General features: G+C 36.7%; 3 protein-coding genes across 3 annotated transcripts; all 3 read right to left on the reverse strand.

Annotated features, from left to right (window-relative positions):
* Positions 1-242: 242 nt before the first annotated feature.
* LOC143882551 (putative F-box protein At1g49610) lies at positions 243-5,155 on the reverse strand. Its single transcript, XM_077386026.1, has 4 exons — positions 5,007-5,155; positions 2,864-3,795; positions 870-1,043; positions 243-736 (listed from the first exon to the last, which is right to left on the reverse strand). The coding sequence occupies exons 1-4, from the start codon at positions 5,071-5,073 to the stop codon at positions 374-376; spliced, it is 1,536 nt and encodes a 511-aa protein (XP_077242141.1). The 5' UTR covers positions 5,074-5,155; the 3' UTR covers positions 243-373.
* A 1,800-nt stretch (positions 5,156-6,955) lies between these two features.
* Positions 6,956-9,110, reverse strand: LOC143882442 (uncharacterized). The gene is made up of 3 exons (XM_077385934.1): positions 8,880-9,110; positions 7,461-7,637; positions 6,956-7,321 (listed from the first exon to the last, which is right to left on the reverse strand). The coding sequence occupies exons 1-3, from the start codon at positions 9,108-9,110 to the stop codon at positions 6,956-6,958; spliced, it is 774 nt and encodes a 257-aa protein (XP_077242049.1).
* Positions 9,111-10,229: 1,119 nt separating this feature from the next.
* LOC143882443 (F-box/FBD/LRR-repeat protein At2g04230-like) lies at positions 10,230-11,057 on the reverse strand. Its single transcript, XM_077385935.1, has one exon. It carries the CDS (start codon positions 11,055-11,057, stop codon positions 10,230-10,232), a length of 828 nt encoding a protein of 275 aa, XP_077242050.1.
* Between the last annotated feature and the right edge of the window lie 2,842 nt (positions 11,058-13,899).

A 13,899-nucleotide genomic window follows, 5' to 3' on the forward strand; every position in this document is an offset into this window, starting at 1 on the left:
TGGCGGAGACCATGTTCCGATTGACACAAAATATTATATGCCCAGCTCGTTTCAGATTTTGAGAATCAATTTCTATGTCAGAAACTGATTATTGAACTCAAACTTAAACACAATTTTGAGTCCACTATTCAGTTTTGGACTCAAAATCGATTCTCAAAATGCAAACCAAACAGAGATATAGTGGTGGAGGTGATAAGGGGCTGTTCGCATGATAGTCAAGATCCAAGAAATAGGATACCAACTGAGAGAAAAAGATGATTTGGAATAGGGAAGAGATAATGCACATGAGATAAACTCATTGGCTTGAAATATCCAAGTTATCCTTCCAATTAAGGGTAAGATAAAACATCAGGGAAAAAAAAACAGAGTTGTTCTATTTGTAAGAGAACAAAATTTCAGCCTGAGAAGAAGCTCTAGGGTAGCCTGAAATTTCTTCAACAATCTTCACTACTGGTGCTAATCTTTTTACTGCCTCCCTCAAAAAACCCTCACTGAAGGAAATAGTCATTTTCTCCAAGACCATTGCATTCTTCAGCAAAAATTTCACTAGCTTCAACTGGTTTTCTTGCCTATTTGTAAGTCCTCTATTTCTAATCTTCATAGGTCGATCACATCCCATAAATCCATGTATCTCCACACTCTTTAGGCGGTGTGCCAGGCAAGGAAAAGGGGACTTCTGCATTTGCCAGTATTCACTTTGAACAAAATCATGTGTCCTCATAAATTCTTCATCAAACTGAAAATGAAGGTGCATTACAGTTTTGACTTCAATAAAATATAAAATATGCAGCTTGAAATCATTTAAATGTAAATTAAATGGTCAAAATGCAAATCAAAATGAGCTGGGTACATGATTGAGAGGTACTCACACGGACACTGCTTGTCAAAGTTATGCTTATAATGATAGTCTCAAGATCGGGTGAAGCCTTCAGTAAACTAACTATCCCTGGGAGTTCCCATTTCCGCATTTCCAACTCCAATGCCAAACACTTACAGTTGAGTGAGGGAGCATCCTGTCTTTTTGCCTCCCATGTAGATGCCACCTTAACACAAAACAAAGAAAAAAGGATGCTTGTTAAAAAATTTGATATCTACTCCAGGCAAAATGAAAGTTAAAATCTCTTAATTCTACTCGTTGTACTTTAGGGAAAAAAAGGTCCTTCAACCATAGTAATATGCTAATAGAAATCCACCCAGCCTTGGAGACCTCTTTGGCACTTGGCTTTCAGAAGTCCAACCCAATCTTGGAAATCTCTTGGAGAAAATCAAGTGGAGAAATCTTCTCTTCACTACTATCTCCTTAATTTATGGAGAAAGTCAAAATCCAAAAACTCTACATATGGGTGTCGCGTGATTGGCTTTGGTGAGAATGTGAAATACAAAAACTGAATTTATTCTTAATAAATATCTACCGAAATCATGACAATAAGCAAGGAGATAGGATTTCCAATTGAAATTCTAGAAAGAGCCCGTTAAGCAAGTACTTTGAAATAGTAAAGTAATGAAGTAGCATAAATTATCAAAAGCATTTCGTATAATTCCTCACGCACCCACGCACCCAGGTACACACACATTTATTATTATTATCATAATCATTATTATTATTATTATTATTATAAATAAGTAAAAAAGACTAAAATATACAAATTGAAAATATTATTTTATAAAAGTTAACCTGTATAGACACATTTATCAATGTAAAACATAGATATAGGATGCTGGGGTCAGAAACATCAAGATGCCCAACACATTGGGAGATCCACAGGGATGTTTGACGGTGTCTCCAAGTTTCCAAACACAATCAGCTATAAAATCTATCAGTGCTACATCCATGTCATATGACCCACTTTAAAAGGTATGCAAAAGCTCATGAATTCCATAGAAAGAACATCAAATAAAAAATAAGAGGTATCTGGCTAATGCAAGTCAATGTTTAGGCTCAGAAAGAGATGATTTATAGCAAGCATAAGGGTACCAAGGTTCACTCATGGTCTTCCTACTTCTACGCAAGAAATATGGAATTGCAATTGTCTATTAGGATTTTCTTATGAGGAATGATCGGGTACAACTGAACCCGCAATACATATTAGACACATGGATGGTTCAATAATTGATCTGCTCCATTAATCTGTCCCCGGATCACAATCCAAAAATCACACTGGCTAGACAACTATAATGATACAAATTGTGGTGTGCACTAGGACTTGCCTGTAGAAAACATAGTGTCCATAGAATGGCAAGCAAATAAACTGTTGGAGGAAATGGTGGTGGAAGAATCAGATGTAGTGATGACAATTGCTTCAAGGCCCCTTTCTACCTTTTTCAAAAGGCACCCTTTTTAAAAGCCAAAAAGCTTTTATATTAATAACTATTTTGTAAAACCATTTTATTTTGAAAATAACCAACACAAACGTGAGGGGCTGAATCAACAATTCTCACTAAACATTACCAAAATGTAAAGATTGGTCCACCTTTCATCATTTTAGTGTGTTTTCTTCCAAACCCATAAAATCAATCCCATCTATGAACTTCATATGGCAGAAATTAGGGTGTATGGTTATGGATTCTGAGCACAAGACTTCATCAGCTTTTTATGATGAGATGAACTTGGTTAAATCCATTAAGAGTAATGAACAGGGCATGCATGATTTTTCAAAAGGATGGAGCCCATAGCTCAATCGAAACCTTGAGAGTTGAGTCAACGGGCTTCAATGATAATAAAAAGGAAAATTACAGTGGCTCACTTTCGGGAGACACCATTTTTATGTTTTTGGGATTAAGCAGTTGTTAATCTACAATTTTGACTTTGAAAAAAACCAAAGAAATATCCAATAAACCAATGAAACTTCCAAGAAAAGCATACCTGAATACACCAACAGCAGATGGTAACAAATTTGGCATGGATAATAGTCTCAAGAAGGATTTTCAATTTGTCGGAAAAGCGATCATTCCAATCAAAACGAGTTGTCTCCTTAAACTTCAAGGTGACTTCATGCAGCGACAATAAATCCGTAAGAGAAAATTCTGTGCCCTCTATGAACCCAAAAATATTCAGAGATCGGAGTTTTGGAGCAGAGATATTCAACCTCAAGTTCCGCGACCTAAAATTCTTAACAGTCAAGCTCTTAAGATTTGGAGTGGAATTATTCAGATGACTCGGGTGGAGATCACATTCATCTATAACCAAATCTTCGAGCAAAGGACACCCAGAGAGAATTACATGGAAAATACCTTCCTCCAATATCATCCATTGTAAACATAGAACTTTGAGCGATCTCCAACAAATGAACTCATTCAGTTTGATGTTGCTTATCCTCAACCTCAAATACGTTAATTTCGCATAGTTATAGAGGCAATGGGGTAGCAGCACATAAGGAATATCTAAACAACAGAAATCTAGTTCAAGTTCCTCAACTTGCCTTCTTACTGCAAAACGTATCCATGCATCCGTGTAAGAAGCCATTTGCCCTTCAAAATGCTCAAAAGAGAGACGAAATCTCCGAATATTGGAACACTCGTAAAGAATTAGGGATCGGTCAACGAAATTAAAGAAATCCATCCTTCCTCTGTTCACAAATTGACGAGAGTCAAAGTCTAGAGTAGGGACCCAAGTCCACAAATCTCTCCATCTTCTTGATAAAATGCCTGTTTTGACTGCATCTTTCGTAGGCATGAAAGAGAGGATGTGACAAAGAATGTAATCTGGTAAATTGCTGATCTGATCATGATTTTGTTCTTCTACGCCTATGCCGGAAGTCTCCTGCCTTCTACTCCCCGCCATGATTTTGCTAGTCTCTGTTACAAGAAGAACTATAAGCAACTAATCATACGGAAAAAAAAAAGAAATATAAGTATGATCAAAGATTAGAAAACAAATAGCAATTGTTCAAAAGATTAAAGAAAGGAAATAAGAAAAAAAGAAGCAAGTTTAATGTGAAAAGTTTTTACTCCTGGTAAACAAAGGGAAAAAATGTTGGTGTAATGAATAACCTGTTTTAAAATCAATTAAGGATTAGAGACCTCTGTTAGAAAGTTTATAATATGTGTGGCCTTGCATTGACAATTCTAAGGTTGGCAAGTGCATGCGGTTTTGGAGGAGTTTGTGCATGAAATTTAGACCTAGCATGTTGCTAAGTTGAAAATCGAAAAATGGCAAGTTATTCTTCGCTAGGGAGCTTTTCCATGCTTATATATATATACACACATATAGTTCTCAGTCCCTCTTCTTCACTCACGTTTTTCATCTCCTAATTGAAGACTGGAGATTTCCATGTCAAACGCAAGGTTCCTGTTACGTGCCTAATTTGGCCGTAACACAAATAAACGAAAAGAAAATAGAAATGAGGGGGAGGGAGGTTGACTCGAGGCAACCAAACCTCCTAATGGCTCGAGTCGAGAGGAACCATGACTCTCCTACAAAGTTTCCTTTGCTGTAAAATTCTCTTCTTCTCCCCCATTTCATTAAAATAAAGAACTTAAATACAAACACAAATGTAGTCACACATTAGCTACCAATTTTCCCACTTAAGAGACACATAAGCAACAACCAGCACCCACTACGCTAAAACCCATACGCCAAAACTAAATAAAAACTACAGTTATAACTAAACAAAAACTACATTCTAACCCACCCCCACATACATCACAAGAAAATCCACATAACAGCATTAGGAGAAAGGTGAAGGAAAAGAACAAACAAATTGAAAAAAAATGTGCCCTTTCTATAAGAAAACATTGTTAGAAATTTGATGCATATGATTCGAATGAGAAACCCACCAACGTGAATGATCTAGGGATGAAACTCATATGCAAGAACTCCCGTGAATGATGCAGGGGTGAAACTAATATGCAAGAATTAAGCTAACACCCTTCAAGGCATATGGTGATTGAACCAAACGTGCCAAAAATTGTTAGAAATTTGATATGAAACCAAGATTTTGAATGTGCATCAGGGTTTCAAAATTTTCGCAGGAACGGAATTCAGAGCAATAAGAGGAAGATCATACCGGGATTTGAAGGTGAGGACAAATCGAGAGGGTTCTTCTCTTCTCTTCTCTTTCCAAAGACGTGCATGTAGATAGATTTTTGCTTCCTTTATTACTTTATTATTAGTGCTTTCTTTTTGCGGGAACCTTCCGTAAACCGAAATTGTACTGTGAGAGACGTCACTCAAACGTACTCCGAAACCGAAATTTCAGCCGACGAAATAAAATTACGGCTATTTTATCTCCGGTAAATTTTCGGCCGTAATAATTATCAGAATCCAGATTTTTTGGGTGAAATCCCTTAAATTTGGGATGAAATTTTAGGATAACCGACCGAAATTTCGCAATTTCGGCCTAAATAAATGACGAATTCGAGTATTATGAGTTTCGATTTCGTTCTCGACGAAATTTCAGACGGACTTAGGTCGAAATTTAATTATGGAGCTGATTTTTTGGGCACATACTATCTCTGTGGGCCCATCAAATGAATGCTTTGGATCACCCAAAAAATATGCCCCCCTCTGTATTTTGCCTTATTCATTTTACTGCACCCATATATCTTTTCATGATACCTGGGCACTCTGATCATTTTCCATGAGATATGAGTATTGTGGCCAATTTTCATTAGATGAGTATTTTAGCAATTTTTTCATTTTGTAAAATGCATTTGAAAATCCGTGATTTATCATTGTAATGTATTTGGAATTCTAAGAAAACAAAATTTCACATTTTATTGTGATTTCACGTTTTAAACATCCCTTTGAAAATAGACTTCAACCCTGTTTTATTAATAAAATGCTGCTTATTGCCCTCAAGCAGAGACTTGAGGAAACAAAATTCCTTCTTGTTATCTCTCTCCTTCTTCCTACTCTGTTCTTGGTGTCTTATATAGTTCATCATCCTACATGGTTTCCCTAGCAGCTATTTCAACAGCCTTATGCCAACCACCCCTAACTAAGACACGAATAATTCTTCCAGGAACTGTCTCAGAATTAGGTCCCCTTCAACCCTTTTGTTGCAACAAGTCAATTTATAAACTGAGAATCCAGTATATAAAATTTGAAGTGGAGCTTATCAATTATCATGGTGATGAATTATTTTATGACAGTCCTATTTGAAAGCCCTCTTCCTTTTCCTTTGATAGAGGATGTGAAATTAAATCTCCCATCACACGTCGTACTTTGTATTCTCACATATAAGCAAGCAAGGATTTAAGGATATTCATTAGGAGGGTGTATCACTGAGTTCAGGTCTAGCATATAAAAAGGGTTGGAACAATCATTCCCAACCAAATTTATTCTACTGAGATTTCACAATGAATATACAACATGGTGCACATCACAATGACTATAGATGAGAATATGTCACTACTTCCCCTTTGGTTTTGAGTTTTTTACTCATGGTGCATTGTCTGCATTTTGAGCTATGACTGCTCTGGATAGTGAGCTACTCTTCAGGATGAGTGGTTGGTTGAGCACAGCTGCACAGTGATAAGAGACAAATTGAAAGTCAGAGAAGGGACTGTAACAAGTGGATTACATGACCATGTTCCGATTGACGCAAAATCTTAAATGTCCTGTTTGTTTTGGATTTTGAAAATTGATTTTTAAGTCAGAATCTGATTCATGGACTTAAACACATTTTTGAAACCAATAATCAGTTTTGGACCCAAAATCTATACTCAAAATCCAGAACAAACAGGGCTATAGTAGTAGAGGCGATAAGGGGCTGTTCCCATGATATGCAAGATCCAAGAAATAGGATACCTACTGAGAGAATAAGATGATTTGGAATAGGAAAGAGAGGGGGGGTTTATGATTAGCTTAACAGATAAACACGAACAACTGCAAAAGAAAATGTATTCAATCTAGTATCAGATAATGCCTATTAGATAAAGTCGTGGATTTGAGAAATTAAGTTATCCATTCAATTAAGGATAAGAAAAAACAACATAAAAAAACAGTGTTGTTCTATATGTATGAGAATAAAATTTCAGCATGAGAAGAAGCTCTAGGGTAGCCTGTAATTTCTTGAGCTATCTTCATTACAAGTGCTGATTTTTTTGCTGCCTCCTTGAAGCACAAATTCTCGGTGAGGGAAATAGTCATTTTCTCCAAGACAAACGCTTTCTTCAGCAAAAATTTCACTAGCTTTAACTTCTTTTTATGCGCAATGGTAAGTCCTCTATTTCCAATCTTCATATCTCGAACAGCTCCCATAAATCCACGAATCTCAACATTCTTGAGGTGGTGTACCAGGCAAGGGAAAGGAGACTTCTGCATTTTCCAATATTCTCTTTGCTCAAAATCATATGTCCTTGTAAATTCTTTGTCATACTGAAAATGAAAGTGCATTAAAGTTTAAAGTTTAGACTTTAATGAAGTATAAAGTATGGATCTTGAAATGGATGAAATTTAAATTAATGGCCAAAATATGAAGCAAAATGAGCGGGGCACATGATTGAGAGGTACTCACATCATCGAAGGTGATTGTGCGAGTTATGTTTATAATGAGAGTCTCAAGATCAGGTGAACTCTTCAGGAAACTAAGTATCCCGGGGAGTTCCCATTCCCCCAATTCTGACTCGAATACCAAACACTCACATTTAAGGAAGGGCACAGCCAATCTTTTTACCTCCCATGTAGACGCCACCTTAACACAAAACAGCAATTTGTGAAAAAATGACAAAAGGAAAAAAAAAAGAGGCATGCTTGTTAAGAATTTTCATCTCTACTCCGAGCAAAATGAAAGTTAAAAGCTCGTAATTACTCTCCTCTTTGGACTTTAGGAAAAAGGTCCTTCAGCCATAGTATCGTTATTAGAAGTCATACCCAGCCTTGTACACCTCTTCACGCTTGTTTTTTGAAGTCCAACCCAATCTTGGAAATTTCTTGGAGAAAAACAAGTCGAGACTTGAGGACTCTATCTCTCCACAGCTATCACTATTTCTTCACTATCTCCTTAATTTATGGAGAAAGTCAAAATTCATACGTGTCAAGCTCCCTCTCTTCAAAGACTATATATGTGTGTAATATGATTTTCTTTGGTGAGAATGTGAAATTCAAAAACTGAATTTATTCTTATCAAATGTCTCTAGTGAAATCATGACAATAGCAAGGAGATAGGATTTCCAAATGAATTTCTAAAAAGAGACTGTTTTTTTTTTAATGGTAGAATTTTCATTAAAAAAAGGAGAAGACCGAGATGGTCGAACTCCGAGACTGTTAAGCAAATAGTTTGAAATAGTAAACTGATGAAGTGGCATAAATAATCAAAAGAATTTCTTATAATTCCTCAGGCATGCACATTGGGACATCCATAGAGATGCTTGACAGTGTCTTCAAGTTTCACAAACAGCCATGAAATCTATCAGTGCCACATCCATGTCATATGAGACACTCTAAAAGGCATGCAAACACTCATGAATTCCATAGAAAGCATATCAAATAAACTAATGAAGTGGCATAAATAATCAAAAGAATTTCTTATAATTCCTCAGGCATGCACATTGGGACATCCTTAGAGATGCTTGACAGTGTCTTCAAGTTTCACAAACAGCCATGAAATCTATCAGTGCCACATCCATGTCATATGAGACACTCTAAAAGGCATGCAAACACTCATGAATTCCATAGAAAGCATATCAAATAAAAAATAAGAGGCATCTGTCTAATGCAGGTCAATGTTTAGGTTCAGAAATATATTTTATAGCAAGGATATGGGTTCCAAGGTTCACTCATGGTCTTCCTACTTCTACGAGGGAAATATGGAATTGCTATTGTCTATTATGATTATCTTATTAGGAATGATCCAGGGCACAACTGAACTGCAATACATAATTTTTTTAAAGAAGGGAATCTACATTTAGATGATTAAAAAAGATAACAGATTCACATCAATGGGGAGACCGGAATAAACTGTATCACTTAATGCCCCGGATTTAGCCAACCGATCCGCTAGATCGTTAACACTCCTAGGGATATGAACAAAAGAGAGGAAACTCTCATTACACATAGAACTAATCTCATCCAAGAACTTAGCCAATCTCCATGGACCAATACTCGATCCTTGAACCCAAGAAATGACATTTGAAGAATCCCCTTCTACCTCCAGCTTCCCTTCCATTTGATCCCTAAATAAGCACCATCAATCTTGGACGGTTCAATAATTGATCTGCACCATCAATCTGTTGAAGGATCAGCATCCAAAAATCATACAGGCAAGTTGGAAGTTAAAATGATACAAATTGTGGTGTGCAAGTTGGAAGTTAAAATGAAGAAGGTATTGCATTTCTATTTAGTAGCATTATCTTTGGGGAAAAGATGGATATAGGACCCTTTTTTTAAAAAAAGTGATGAGATTCATTCATAAGCCAAAGGTAAATTAACAAAGCGAAGGGGACAAGCTGTCACCAAGGCTGCTAACATAAAGCCTGAACCATAAAAACAGACAACTAACATAAGAAATACAGAAAAAAAATAAAGGCGAGCGGAAGGCAGCAGTTTGCACTTTGCATATGGATATAGGACTTGGCTGTAGAAACAGTGTGCATAGAATTGCAAGCCAAATACATGGGGGGCTGATTCAACACTTTTCACTAAACATTACAAAAGTTTTAAGATCAGCCCACCATTCATCAATTTAGTATGTTTTCGTCAAAACCCATAATATCAATCCCATCTATAAACTTCATACGGTACGATTTAGGGTTTATGGTTATGGATCCTGAGCATAGGACTCATTGGTTAAATCCATTAAAAGTAATTAACAGGACATGCATGGATTTTCAAAAGGGTGGAACCCGTAGCTCAATCGGAACCTTGAGTCAACAGGTTTCAATGAAAATAGAAAGGAAAATTACAGCGGCTCACTTTCGAGAGACACCCTTTTCATTTTATTTTTTGATCAAGCAGTTATTAATCTACTTGTTAGGTACCTTACCGATACGCCAAAAGCTCCAGAGCTGATGGAATGCTTTAGGCAAGGCCCTTTAAACCTGTCCCATACCAGGCTGGGTCTCACCCAGTCCCATACCTGGGCGGGCCCCCACTTAGGACTGTAACACTACTATGTTGCCTTTCAAAAAAAACAAAAAAAAAAACAATAAACCAATGAAACTGCCAAGATACCTGAATACACCAAGCACAGATCGTAAGAAATTTCGCATGGTCAATACTGTCGAGAAGGACTTTCAATTTGTTGGGAAAGCAGTCAACCCAAGCAGAATTAAATTGGTCCTCAAAGTTAAGACATAAGGATGACTTCATGCAGCGACAGCGAAAAATTCGTAAGAGAAAACGCTGTGCTATCCAAGAACCCGCAAATATTCAGAGATCGGAGTTTCGGAGCAGAAATAATCAACCTCCCATCAAAATATTTAACAGTCAAGCTCTTAAGATTTGGAGTGGAATTATTCAATTGACTCCAGATACGACATTGAACCATAACTAAATCTTCGAGTAAAGGACACCCAGATAGAATCAAATGAAAACTCTCTTTCTCCAATTGCACATCTTCTAAAGATATAACTTTGAGCGATCTCCAACAAATGAAATCATTCAGTTTGATGTTGCAACATCTCAACCTCAAATACGTTAATTTTAAATTGTTATAGAGGCAATGGGGCAACATATAACGATGATCATACGGATTATGAGCTGCTACTTCCTCGTCCAAGTCCAGATCAAGTTCCTCAACTTGCCTTCTTACTGCAAAACGGATCCATACATCCATGTAAGAAGCGAATCGCTCGTCACAGTCAAAAGAGAGATGAAATCTCCGAATATTGGAACCATTGTAAAGAATTAGGGATCGGTCAACGAAATTAATGAAATCCATCCTTCCTCTGTCCGCAAATTGACGATATTGGAAGTCTAGTGTGGAGACCCAAGTCCACAAATCTCTCCACTTTGTTGACAAAATGCCTGTTTTGACTGCATTTTTCATGGGCATGAAAGAGAGGATGTGACAGAGAATGAAATCTGGTAAATGGCTAATCTGATCGTGATTTTGTTCTTCTATGCCTCTGCTGGAAGTCTCCTGCCTGCTACTCTCTGTTACAAGAAGAAACATCAGTAGATCAAAGATTGGAAAACAAATAGCAACGGTTCAAAAGATTAGAAAAAGGAAATAATAAAAAAGAAGAACAAGTTAAATGTGAAAGCTTTTACTTCTAGTAAAACTGCCGGGGTTCCACGCAAAAGCAATAGTCCCACATCGGACATGTGAAATGGATGTTGATGGGTTATAAGGGAATGGGCACCCTCCCTCTAACGGCTAGCTTTTAGGGGTGAGTTCTACCCAGTTAGATTCCCTACAAATGGTATCAAAGCTGGGGATCAATTAATGATTACTTGATTAGAGAGCTTTGGAGAATTTACTGAGGTATCAACTTTGTTTGGAAAGTTTATAATATGTGTGGCCTTGCATTGGCAATTCTAAGATTGGCAAGTGCACATGATTTTGGGGGGTCTTGTGCATGAAGTTTAGACTAGCATGTTGCTAAGTTGAAAAATGAAAAATGGCAAGTTATTCTTTGCAAGAGAGCTTTTCCATGCTTATATATAGCTCTCAGTCAAGATGAAGGAAAAGAATAAAAAAATTGAAACAAGTGTGCCCTTTCTATAAGAAAAATATTGTTAGAAATTTGATGCATATGATTCCCAAATAATCATTTCCATTTTGGATTGCTCAAATTGGGATTCGGAATCAGCATCCTATTCTGATTTCTATTTGGATTGAGAAAAAGGTATAATAAAAGATTTAATTAGGTGCAATGGATATTAATGGATTTAAAGGGAGAGTTTTTTCAAGGGGTATGATAATGGGAAGGCGCAATGATAATTAATGGATTTAAAGGGAGAGATTTTTCAAGGGGTGTGAATATGGAATAAATATTTCACTTATGGACAATGGGGTGTGTTGTTTTGCTAAAGACATAAGCGTGGAGGGTGTCTGATAAAATATAGGAGATGCAATTTCCACTATTTATATTTAAACTGACTTTTGCAACTCCGATCACTCTATCCTCCCTTCATTTCATTAGGGGAGAAGATGCTTATGGAGATGGAGGTTGCGGAGCAGAGCACAAATCAAAAGTGCAACATCAAGTTTGGTCATGGCGACGACAACGACTCGGTCATGACAAGATGATGGGACATCGGGTAAACGCGGTTCCAAGTGACAAAAAAACTTCAATGGGAGCGATATCTTGTCGTTGGGAACCCTAAACCCTAAAACCCCAAATCCCAATACTCCTAAACCCTAAAGCATAGGTTCCTGAGGATCACCCACACCCACCATCTGTGATAGGAAGGACCATTAGAGTTTGACACTCATAAGAAATACCTACCAACATACAACTTTTTTTTATTCTAAGGGCATGCTTTGTATTGTCAGAATCAGGCAATGGAACTGGTATATTATTTCGATTCCACCATATTCCAACATTTGGTTAAAAAAATAAACATAATCAAGAGGTGGAGTTAACATCCGAGAGAAATTAATTCTTTAGTTTATTTCAATTGAAGTGTCTCAATTGAGGTGCGTGCCTGTAATAGCTACTCTATTTGATTGAGGTGCCTCGGCTTCTTTGAAGTGTGTGCTTAAAAGTGTAATTCTAATTTTTGCTATGATCAATACCTAAAATCGACTTGTGGCGACTCTCCTATTATGTCTCACTCTTTTCTATGGCATCGGGTCCATAGTAACTATTTTCACGAGGATCAGTACATAAACCGACCCACAGGAACTGAGCCACCGAGGCTTGAGGCCCATCCAACCCATTGATGTAATGATATATTTTCACATATTAGCTATCATAAACCCTCTTCACGGCTCTTGTTGCGAGCGACACCTTCTTCTGCAATAGGCATTAATCACTATCGTCAATAGACATTCAACAAGCATCAATCAGCATTATTAGCAGATATTCACCATTACCTCCGATGGGTGCGCATAAAATTAGAAGATTCTATTTACATCGATCACTGAATAATCTATTGTAATCAAACGTATGTTGATTCTAGTATACATACATTTGAGGAGGCATTTTAGAATATATCACATCTCAATAGATTCGATCGTTGGATCATCTTTGTGATAAATTTAGCAGCTAGTTGGTTATATTATGATTTCTGGATAAATGTGGGATTTTCTAGCCAGTCATAAATCCAATTTTGTCTTATTCATATCTAAACATTTTGTCTTATTCATTTAATTCATCTAAGGGGCTGTTCTCACATGCAAAAGCCAGTCGCACTTTCCTCAAATTGGCTAGCAAATCCCTTAACACGCAAATAAAAACTTGCATTTATAAGTTATTTAAATAGTCGAGGAACTTTACATCTATAAGGTTCTAAATAAATTAACCGGGTTTGTTTTGGATTTTCATAATCTTTTTTAAGTCCAAAACTGATTATTGGACTCAGAATGAAACGAATTTTTCAGTCCAATAATCAGTGTTGGACTATTAATCGATTTTTTAGCCAATAATTAGTTTTGGACTTTAAAATCTAAAATAAATAGGGTTGTCTCCATTTCACGGTTCATCTATATTCTTAGTTGGAAACACAAATATGCTCTTCTTTAGGCCCAGTTCGGATTGCAAGAAAAACATTTCTTGAGAAGTTTTTTTCTTCTTCACATGATTAAGAGGGAAATGGTATGATTATGGTTGGTTTGGATGGATATTATCATAAATTGCAAGTCCCTCTAAATAAAATTTGTATGGGGTTGGTTCCAATTATCTTTTCCATGTCTAAGAAATGTAGGAAATTTTAGAAATATTTTTCCTTTCCAGCAAAATTCTTGCCATCGAAATTCGTAAACGGGAGTACATTATTTTCCTTCTTTTTATCTGGGAAAATGACATATGATAGAGGACAAGGATTGTACACTCGAGCGTACCCAATCA

Source organism: Tasmannia lanceolata, unplaced genomic scaffold (genome assembly GCF_043159265.1).
Source record: "Tasmannia lanceolata isolate RefF3 unplaced genomic scaffold, GAP_Taslan_0.1 ptg000008l, whole genome shotgun sequence".
NCBI lineage: Eukaryota > Viridiplantae > Streptophyta > Magnoliopsida > Canellales > Winteraceae > Tasmannia > Tasmannia lanceolata.

Coding starts and splice junctions, on each gene's coding strand:
- LOC143882551 (XM_077386026.1), bottom strand. CDS start 5,073: ATGCACGTCTTTGGAAAGAGAAGAGAAGAGAAGAACCCTCTCGATTTG. Junction 1,044..2,863: donor TCTGCTGTTGGTGTATTCAG/GTATGCTTTTCT, acceptor TTTTGTGTTAAG/GTGGCATCTACATGGGAGGC. Junction 737..869: donor CTTTGACAAGCAGTGTCCGT/GTGAGTACCTCT, acceptor CTTCATTTTCAG/TTTGATGAAGAATTTATGAG.
- LOC143882442 (XM_077385934.1), bottom strand. CDS start 9,110: ATGGAAGGGAAGCTGGAGGTAGAAGGGGATTCTTCAAATGTCATTTCT. Junction 7,638..8,879: donor ATTCCGGTCTCCCCATTGAT/GTGAATCTGTTA, acceptor TTTTGTGTTAAG/GTGGCGTCTACATGGGAGGT. Junction 7,322..7,460: donor GCACAATCACCTTCGATGAT/GTGAGTACCTCT, acceptor TTTCATTTTCAG/TATGACAAAGAATTTACAAG.
- LOC143882443 (XM_077385935.1), bottom strand. CDS start 11,057: ATGTTTCTTCTTGTAACAGAGAGTAGCAGGCAGGAGACTTCCAGCAGA.